The sequence below is a fragment of the Rosa chinensis genome, chromosome 2 (assembly GCF_002994745.2).
Source record: "Rosa chinensis cultivar Old Blush chromosome 2, RchiOBHm-V2, whole genome shotgun sequence".
In the NCBI taxonomy this organism is placed as follows: Eukaryota; Viridiplantae; Streptophyta; class Magnoliopsida; order Rosales; family Rosaceae; genus Rosa; species Rosa chinensis.
In genome coordinates this window covers 18,284,528-18,294,962 of record NC_037089.1, presented here as the reverse complement: position 1 = coordinate 18,294,962, position 10,435 = coordinate 18,284,528, and the positions used below count along the sequence as shown (strand labels likewise).

At 40.8% G+C, this 10,435-nt stretch overlaps 1 protein-coding gene and 1 pseudogene across 1 annotated transcript; one reads left to right on the top strand and one right to left on the bottom strand.

Moving 5' to 3' along the window:
* Window positions 1-4,135: 4,135 nt before the first annotated feature.
* Window positions 4,136-5,738, bottom strand: LOC112183831 (annotated as a pseudogene).
* Window positions 5,739-6,120: 382 nt separating this feature from the next.
* LOC112189408 (vacuolar protein sorting-associated protein 2 homolog 3) lies at window positions 6,121-8,625 on the top strand. Its single transcript, XM_024328744.2, has 8 exons — window positions 6,121-6,261; window positions 6,541-6,651; window positions 7,152-7,196; window positions 7,290-7,331; window positions 7,454-7,558; window positions 7,658-7,729; window positions 8,339-8,402; window positions 8,510-8,625. The coding sequence occupies exons 2-8, from the start codon at window positions 6,556-6,558 to the stop codon at window positions 8,623-8,625; spliced, it is 540 nt and encodes a 179-aa protein (XP_024184512.2). The 5' UTR covers window positions 6,121-6,261; window positions 6,541-6,555.
* The last annotated feature ends 1,810 nt before the right edge of the window (window positions 8,626-10,435 follow it).

The following is a 10,435-nucleotide window of genomic DNA, read 5'->3' as shown; positions in this document are numbered from 1 at the left end:
CCTCCCGCCTCATCAACAGGGGTGCCGTCCTGGAGGACCCACGCTGACTCAGCATCCTCCCCCGCCACCTCTCCCCCGTCAACAGAACCACTGGCAGCACTATTACTTGCTAACCGCTCATCATGCATATGTTAGGCAGCGACAGCCTCTCCTGCCCTAGAACTCTCTGGATGCGAGGCACGACCCATTGCTACATCCCAGGGTATGGTTTGTGGCGGCTCAATCTCACTTTTCACCTTCCAAGTGGCGAAGTCCCCGCTGAGCGAAACCCCACTAGCGGAACTTCTCACTTTTCACCTTCAAAGTGGCGAAGTCCCCGCTGAGCAAAACCCCACTAGCGGAACTTCTCACTTGTCACCTTCCAAGTGACGAAGTCCCGGCTGAGCGAAACCCCGCTAGCGGAACTTCTCACTTTTCACCTTCCAAGTGGCGAAGTCCCCGCTGAGCCAAACCCCGCTAGCGGAACTTCTCACTTGTCACCTTCCAAGTGACGAAGTCCCCGTTGAGCGAAACCCCGCTAGCGGAACTTCTAACTTTTCACCTTCCAAGTGGCGAAGTCCCCGCTGAGCCAAACCCCGCTAGCGGAACTTCTCACTTGTCACCTTCCAAGTGACGAAGTCCCCGCTGAGCGAAACCTCGCTAGCGGAACTTCTCACTTTTCACCTTCCAAGTGGCGAAGTCCCCGCTGAGCAAAACCCCGCTAGCGGAACTTCTGCTCGTCAACTGGCAGGAAAGGTAGCCTCGGCTACACGCAACACCGCCGGTCGAGCTCCTTCTCCATCTTGCAAACTGCGTACTTTGCTGAGCGCAACACCGCTCAAATACTGCCAGCCACGTCTACGCGACGATTTTTCTTGCTACAGCCAGCGGGGGGATATCCGCCAGCGGCAAATCCCAAGGCTACGCCTCACTCTGACAGCGACCGCCACGCGGCGTTACCGTCAGATAGTCCCTACGGGACACGGGGACTTGTCAACAGTCTACGACGGCCCTAATCAGGTACGTTGACCCCCGTCACTTGGGTACTAAGATTGGGCTCGCTACCCAACACCCTCTGCTCCGTGCAGCTCCCCCTCAACAAACAATTTGCCGACCATCCGGAGGTCCGTCTTGGCTAGGGAGTGGGGGACTCCCTGGCGGGCCTAGTAGGGGCCCACCCGAAAGGGTATAAAGTGTTCGCTTAGTAAATCCATGGTTGACAACGCACTGACGCTAATTATGCTTTTGCAAAGTCTAGCGGAGGTAACGCTTCACACCGTCGATCAACTCCCCAACCAAGATTGCTCTCCTTGACTGGGGACTTGGGGGACTTGTACCTACATGTGCATTTGCAAGCATAATTAGCTATAATGAGCCGCCATGCTCATTGTACCGCCAGGGGTACCAACTCCCACCAAAGGAGTGACCTACCAAAGCACGGCCAGGCGGGCTACCGCCTGAGCCCCAGATCCCCCAGGTCACTGCTGACGTTCCGCCACGCGTTGCGCCAAGATAGCATCAGAAGCTCAGGATGCTGGGAATCAAGGCACATCAGTCCCACATCGAAAACAAGAAGAAGATCAGTCCTCTCCTCTCTCCTCATTAATTACGCATTTACTACTCATTTATTGTTATGCTGCCTATATGCATTGACTGACTTAGGCATCGGAGAAGTGAAGACCGCCCAACACGGTCTCCCTCTGATGCCCTGTCTCTCATGTGACAGCTTGCGAAGGCCATTAAGTCCTCAGAGTAACGGTCCGCCCACTGGACCCGCGTTAAACGAAGGATCGGCTACCGCCGGACTTGAACATTAACAAAAGTAGAATCTGATTAATTATAATTTGGTTGTGTAGTTTTACTGCTAGTGATGGAAAGATGAGGCTAAAAGTGATGTTCAACTCACATCTGAGTTCTTATGTTATCTCTGGGAGTATTCAGAACCTGGGCCTCATTTGTCTTCTTGATTACACTGTTAATGACATTCCAAACATGCCTGATAAGTGATCACTTCTCTATCTCTCAGTTTATTTCTTTTGAAGTATTGGGTTTTGGATGTTAAAGTTGATAATTATTGCTTAGTGGTCTGCTAAAGGAAGTTGAGACTTTCACCAAAAGCCTTACACAAGCCTAGGAAGATTTGAGGTAAATTATCTCAATCTATTTATTTCACATGGTACTATGCTCATTGCTCTTCACCAGCTATGTTATAATATTTTATCTTCTCTCAAGATAGGTAACTAATAGGTTCTCAAAAAAAAAAAGATAGGTAACTAATAGAGGACATTTTTTCCGAATGTTTTAAACATGCTTCATTATTATAGCAATGGTTAATGTCCAATGCCATTAGAGATTTTTGTGTGTCTTTTTCATCTTTATTTCCATGGTGGTCAATTATTTAGTAATTCCATGTACTTATTTTCATTGTGACATTTGTTGAAAATGTTCAAGGCTTAGGTTCTTCGATAACCTCTTTGTAGCAAAAAAATTCTCTAATATTGAATATCTTATCGTACTTATTACTGCAAATATGAACAACATTTCTGTAAACATTGTACAGAGAGTTATAATATTGGCTGGATGGTTTATTTTTGATATTGTTTGGCTAATTGGTAATTTCTTTGTATACAACAGATGGCTATTCTCTTCAAGTTCTATTGTACTTTATAGATCCACCATTCAACATTTACAAGCTCCCATATTCCTTAACAAGGGAACCATGTGTACTTACACGAATGCTAGAGGTCAAGGCCGTGTCTTCAATGTGGAGTTTACAAATGAAGATGTAAGAAAAAGACTCATTAGATTATGTTTTCATGTTCCAATGCCCTTCAGTTATATATGTGGCTTAGTGATTCTCACTTTGTTGAATCTGGTGCAGGGAACTAAAATTCAAGCTACAATGTTTAATGAAGCTGCAAGGAAGTTTTGTGAAAAGTTTCAACTAAGGCCGTGTCTTCAATGTGGAGTTAATAGACGAAGATGTAAGCAAAAGACTCATTAGATTCTGTTTACATGTTCCAATGCTCCTCAGTTATATATGTGGCTTAGTGATTCTCACTTTGTTCAATTTGGTGCAGGGAACTGAAATTCAAGGTACAATGTTTAATGAAGCTGCAAGGAAGTTTTTTTGAAAAGTTTCAACTAAGGAAGGTCTATTATGTTTCAAAGGGAGCTCTGAGGTTGATGAAGTTAGCAATGAAATGACTTTAAATGAGAAATTCTGAAACAAAATTTGAATTTATCCCAATTGATACGTTGGGCCCCTGTGTTAACAGCAAGGAGCTTGTGGGTAAGTAGCTACTTGTACAATATGTTTTAGTCTTTTAGATGTGTGGTTTTCTAAATCCTTGTTACACCGTTGCCTTATTTCTTAGATGTTATTGAAGTTTTGACAAATTTGTTTCCTACAAAGAAAGAGCATCAGTGAAAATATCCCATAGCGCGACATTACCATTGCTGATCTAGATTTGATCAGGGATTTTATTTGTTTTACAGATCTTTGAGAAGATTATTTCTGTTACATTGTGCGTAGAGTTTTGTTGAAGATAGCTGACACTACTACAAAAATTGAATCAGACGACACCTCTCAGACGATGCATCATAGTTTTCTGTCGTATGATTGATTTTTATTTTTTTGGACGACGTTTTTATAAAATCCGTCGTCTGATATGGAACTATGAACTAGTTCAGAAGACGTTTAAGGATAAAACTGTTGTATGACCCTAAAAAAATTGAGCGGCAAGTTTCGTACCATGTTTGTGGTGCCAAACCCCATCTCAAACCCAAAATTTTCTCCCAACACGTATTAATCATACGACGACAAAACAATAAAACTGTCGTCTGGTTAATATGTTTAACAGAAGGGAAAAAAATGCAAACAGTACCTGACCTTTGGCCCATTAGTAACTTTGGTACCTGACAAAAAAAAAATATCACTTTAGTACCTCAAATTCGAACCACGACCCAACATTAGTATCTGGACCGTTAACTTCGCTTAACTCCGTTAAGGAGACTGCCAGCTGTCATATTTTAAAGGGTATTTTCGTCTATTTGTATCTTAATTAATTTTTTTTTTCTTTAAGCATTTTTTCCTCTTTCTCTCTCTCTCTCTCTCTCCCTCTCCTTTCTTATCTTCTTCTTTCCTCTCTCCAGATCAACCTGCAAATTCTTCATGCAACAGTGAGAATGGATAAGCGGTGGTGGACTCTCTTCCAGCTCCGCAAAATAACCCACTTCTCCACTACCACTCCTATTTCCACTATACCCAAACGGGCCAAACCCGTATCTGGAATTACTAATATTCCCATTTCCATGACCTGACTGCGTCGCTAACCCCGTACAATTACCATACAACTCCTTATCACTCCGATTCCGACCCACAACCCGCTTCTGGCTCCACCACCCCTGCGCCGTCAACGCCTCCGGCGACGTCGACCCCTGAGGAAAGCTCTCCATCTCAAAACCCATCTCCGGCGACGAAATCACCCCCATCGTCCCTTCAACTTCATCCACAGTCTTCACGGAAGTCGTCGCCCCCATCCCCGATGATGACGTGGACGACATGGACGCTATCACCAGTCGACGCTTCTTGTCCCCCAAACCCTCCGCGAGTCTCCGGTCCTTCTCCAGCATCATACGTGGAAAAATCTCGGGATCCTCAGCGACTCTCTGAAGAAACGCCATCATCTGCTACGGTCTTCTCTCCGTCGCCTCCAATCTCTTGCTCATATTCTCCACCTCTTCCTCTAAGCTCCTCTGCTCCTGCTTCAGCCTCGCTATCTCCGTCACTATTTCTTCGTCGTCAAGTTCCTCCAACTTCCCATACACCGTCGTGAGAGTCCACCACCGCCTTATCCATTCTCACTGTTTGGGGAAGAATCTGCAGGTTGATCTGGAGAAAGGGAAGAAGAAGATAAGAAAGGAGAGGGGGAGAGAGAGAGAGAGAGAGAGAGAGAGAGAGAGAGAGAGAGAGAGAGAGAGAGAGAGAGAGAGAGAGAGAGAGAGAGAGAGAAAGGAAAAAATGCTTAAAGAAAAAAAAATTAATTAAGATACAAATAGACGAAAATATCCTTTAACATATGACAGCTGGCAATCTCCTTAACGAAGTTAAGCAGAGTTAACGGTCCAGATACTAATGTTGGGTCGTGGTTCGAACTTGAGGTACCAAAGTGATATTTTTTTTTGTCAGGTACCAAAGTTACTAATGGGCCAAATGTCAGGTACTGTTTGCATTTTTTTCCCTTAGCAGAAAGGAATGAGATTTCCCACCATCATTTTTCTCCAACTCCCCAACGAGGGAAGTCAAATTGATAGAAGATAAATTACAATTTTAAATAGCTGCATTCGGACCACATTTTTATAAAATTCTGTTGTGTGAGTCGTTGTCTAAATTGGTAGAGCTTGTCGAAATTGATATAACCGGGCTTGAAATCCCAACACTTGAGTAAAAAAAATAACAAAAAACCGAAAGCTCATTCCTCATTTTCTCAACAGCGCCTCACTTTCTCTCGATACAAACCCAAAGCCAAAACCCAAAGCTTGTCACTCTCGACAGCGTCTCTCCAAAACCAAAACTTCACTCTCCCAAACCCTCACTCTTTGCTTGGGCTTCACTTTTAAACCAAAACCAGTCTCTCTAACCAATTGCGGGGCTTCACTCTTCACTTGACATCGTCATGGCATAGGCTGTACTCCCTCACCATCTCCAGTACCAGCCCCTCAAGGCCATCAATGACCATAATCCAAGAGGTCGTCATCCTCTCCGTCGATCTGAAGGCATGCCCGGCAATGCTACTACACCTCCATGTTCCATCCCCACGACCGCATCATGGGCTCCCCTCCGGCGGTCACCTGACCCATGGTTACTACACCTCCGGCGGGAAGAAGATCTCGCCCACCTTGATCTACTTCGAGAGTCTGCCCTATAAGGTGATTCCTCCACTGGGTCATTAACTACGACAAGCTGGGGGAGAAGGCCTTGGATTTCAGGCCAAGATTGACACTTAGGTTTTGTGAGATTTTTTGAATTGGAGGAATTAAATTAGAGAATCGATGAGTAACTAGAAGAAGAGGAATTTCTAGATTCAAGCACAGAGTGGTGGTGGATCCGAAATACACCGACAAGACGTGGAAGGTTTTGGAGCATGCTAGTGGCCTCAGCTTTGAAGAGCTTTACATGTTTTTCAATCTTTGGCCACCAGCATGATGATATCAGAGGACGAGGATGAGAGCTTGGCTCAATTCCTCAAAACAGAGGTGCTCTTCGAGGTCTCCAACTAGGTATCTACTTCATTTTTCTCTCAATTTTTGATTTCCCCTAATCTATTCAGTTTCAAAATCCGATCTTTAGTGTTTGGTTTTCTTCAATTCGTCTTGAATTTGAGTTTTGGATTTTGTGGAGATTGATTGATTTCAGGGAGGTTGTGATCAGAATCTGCGGAAATGGGGTTAATTTAGGGGATTCTGTGCACAATTAAAAGAGATCCATATATTTGTATGGTTGTTGAAACCAGTTATTTAAGTGATACTGGCCTATAAGAAAACTATTTTCTTTTGCAGCGTGATGAAGAGGACATGGTGGATCTTGGTAGAATCTGCCCGGTTGAGTTCAAGGAGTACTATGTCCAAATACAAGCTGCCAAAAGAAGCCAAGCACCTCTTTCGTCACAGGTATTTGGAGTTTCTTAAGCCTTACATTATTTCTTATATGCATAAAGTTGTCTTTCTGTGTGAGGCTACTATTCCTTCATGATGGAAAGAACAATTAAAGATCATGTTCTGTTTGAATGGCTTGTAAATTTGTGATTTTGCTACCCTTTGTCTTACGTAGAGTTGGCCAAAGAGAGGAATCTAGTTTTCCATTAACTTCTCGTCTTGTATATACAACTTGCATTATATATTTTATTTAAATAACTTCTTTATCTTGTTGGAGCAAACATGCTTCTAGATTCAGATTATAGTAAATTATAATTGTAGACTATCTCGTTGCAGAAGACTTTTCTAACAAAAGAATTAGACTATATGAATTGGAGGGTTGTAATAATGACAAACAATACATATTGGATATTGCATTGCAGATTGTTTAATTGGCTTTATGATAGTGCTCTATTAGAACAAATGGGCATGTGCTGGCATCAATTTGATTCTCATTTTTACTTTTCCTTCCCCATTTTGCTACAGGGATAAAGAAGGAAATTGGAGCATTGCAATTAGAAGTATGTCAGAAGCTTCCAGTAGACACTCTTACTTGGTTAACAGTTTTTTAGTTTAATTGTCTTTAGATTGAATATATTTTACTGTCCTGTCAAGAAGTTGCTGAGATAAAGAGAACTGGTAAAACAGGAAATGAGGTATGTTCTGTGTTGTATTCGATTATTATCACCAGTCCAAGAATACTCAATGACAGCAAATTGCATTTTGTCATACATAGATGATTTGTATATGGTTAAGCCTTTTTCGTTGAATTATGCAGGCAGCAACTAAAATACTGGCCAAGCAGCTAATCAGGCTTAGGCAACATATATCTAACTTGCAAGGAAGTAGGGCTCAAATGAGAGCAATAACAACTCATACACAGGTCGACTGTCAACTCTACATCTTTATATGAGATTCATTTGGATTCAATTTTTTTCTCCTGGTCTGTTATGCTCTTAGTAAAATTTATATCCTCTTGCAGGCAATGCACGCCCAGTCATCAGTTGTTGTTGGCATGAAAGGTGCTAGTAAGGCAATGGTAGCTATGAATAAGGTTGGACTAATTTAGTTTGCTGTTATAACTTTTACGTAACAATATGTTGTAAGATGTTAAAACTGGCTCCAATAAGAAGCATTAGTCTGAAAGAAGCCATGTCATCATTCATCACTCATGTTGAGCCATCAGTTATCTTTTTTTTTTTTTTTTTTTTAATCTTTTTATTAAACAATCTCTTTTCCCTTGTAAATAAAGTCCAAGAAAATGTTACTTTTCCATATTACTTCCCATTGTCCTAGTGAGTGAAATTAAGCTTATTGAGTAACAAGGTCATCATGTTGCAGCAAAAGCTCCTGCAAAGCAAGCAAAGGTGATACGTGAATTTCAGAAACAGTCTACACATATTGTTATGACTGTAAATGGAATTCATAATTCAGTCCAATGAGTCTAGTAAATGGTAGAAGGCAGAATGAAAGAAAAAAAAAGAAAAAAAAATTTGGAGTTATTTAGATTCTTGTAGATTGTTTTTCAGTGACATTTTTATGTACTTTAAGACTCCCCATAGGCAGTTTAGTACTCGTATGAAAACCTGATATTTGAGTGTATGTACTTCACTGCATGTATAAGTTATGAACTTATATTTAAGAGAGTGCTTCTGTTGTGCAGGTTAATGATGCTGTTCTTACAGTGGATAATACATTTTTCCTGTTCTTTAGATACCACCCTCCAAGTTTGTTATCCTTGACATTTGTTGTTGGTTTTGTAACCTATACAATCTTTTTGAGCTGTTCCTGGTTCGTTATATATTTTGACTTATTTTTCATTGAATTGCACCAGACGATTACATGTATATCAGAGATGACCCATCTATCTTATATCAACATTTTGACAGTGAATTGTTGTATTTACTTAAGAGTGCTGGGTTGAAAGCTTTGTGCAATGGTTGCCAGTAGGGACTTATTTGGCCACTGTACATAGACAGGGTACTGCAGTTTGGGGAGGTGCCACCAGCGAGTTCAAACGACTAATGTGTTATGCTCATCCACAAGTAGCTTTTGGTTTTCTGGTTTCAACTTGTAGTATTTCATATCCCTGGAGGAAATGAATTTGTTGACTCTTTCACTGATATCAATTTACTGAAAACATTTTGTATATGGTGGGATTTGAGTTAATTTGATTGTTTAGAACTTTTATAACAATTAGACAACAAGAATAAATGAAAAGTATTGTCCAACATGTTACAGCACAATGTGTTGTCTCAAAGCACAAATACGTTTAATTGTTAGTCTTCACACCACACTTTCTGTCAAAAGAATTGTCGAATGTATACAATAATCACGACAGCTACAAAATAAAAACTGTCGCCTGAATAAAATTCACACAACAAGCATAAAATAAAGCGACCTCTTAATCGCAATCACACAACGGTTGCTAAAGTTGCCCGTCGTCTGAGTAAAGTTCACACAACAGTTAATGCTGTCGAGAGCCTGTCGACATGCTGTCGATAGTTATGCCGAGCCCTTCAGACGACAGTTCTCTAAATCGGCCTTCATCAGACATCATCGAGATATACGACAGTCAGCCTCCCTATCAGACTATAGTTTTTAGCCGTCATCTGATTCAATTTCTGTAGTAGTGTGAAGAAGCTGCCCTTTTTGGTGATACTATTCCACCCAAACTGAAAGTTCCTTTCGTATTAAGGTATATGGCAACACTTTTGGCTGATTGTTTGGCCTAAACCTTGTATTTTGTGGTAGTGACAACTTCTTTTATTGTTTATTCAGCTTCAAGTATTGTTTACGTTGCTATAATATGTGCATGACTCCTGACATGTCTGCAATTCATCGTGACTCATCTCTGGATCTGAGAGTAGATGGGAGCAAACTCAAAGATATCCTAGAGGTACTTTGCTCCGACTCATTGATGAAATCATAACTTTGCTATCTCGCCTTGCATTTTACTTTAATTTTTATTACCTTTCTCGCACTGTTTCCATTTTGGGAGGGTTTGTTAGCAAAGTGAAAACAAGAAAAAGTTGAAACGGCTATGTATTATCTTTCTAAGCTAAGGTAAATGTCATTTTTGTTGTCCTTGAGAGAAAGAACATGTCCATTTTGTATCTAGAGTCATGAGTCATGTACTCATGTGGTAATGGAGGAAATCAATGTATTTATATTGTGATTTCTGGACTTTGCTAGTTTTGGTTACACTTGCACTCTCTGTTATTTGCTATTAATTTCTTGCATTTTCGTTTTCTTGTTTCACTGCTCTTTCTTCACATTCCCATGCAATTTTGTATTATCTTTCTTTTGCAACCATTAAATTATGTTGTGCCTGATGCAAACATTGTCAAATTTCATCAAATCACTAAACAAGTTTGCATCTTGTAGGCCAATTGCGAGAGTGAGACATTCCAGATTTTGTTGAAGCCAAAAGCAGTTGAATGCTGAGAGCTATAGAGAATAGGAATGTTTTTTTTATTCTTGTGTAGCTAATTAGGAATGCTCTTGTTTAGTGCATTATCTAGTTATTTGAATGTATGAATGCTTGAATAATAGTACTTGAATGATATGGATTAGAGTACTGTTTATATGGTAATATATTGAGCATTATTCTGGACAAACGTTTATATTGATATTCTTGTTGTTGTTGAAGTTTAGTCTTACAACATAACACAAAACAATGTGTTGTATGACTGCAAAAGAGTTCAAAATTGAGGCTTCTCCTACAACAGTCACTGGTTGTTACCCAATTTGATTACAA

What these genes read in the sequence shown, in the direction of transcription:
- LOC112189408 (XM_024328744.2), top strand. Translation starts at nt 6,556, where the DNA reads ATGGTGGATCTTGGTAGAATCTGCCCGGTTGAGTTCAAGGAGTACTAT. An exon ending in CAATAACAACTCATACACAG is followed by an intron (nt 7,559 to 7,657) that starts GTCGACTGTCAA and finishes ATCCTCTTGCAG; the next exon opens with GCAATGCACGCCCAGTCATC. An exon ending in CTTTAGATACCACCCTCCAA is followed by an intron (nt 8,403 to 8,509) that starts GTTTGTTATCCT and finishes GAATTGCACCAG; the next exon opens with ACGATTACATGTATATCAGA.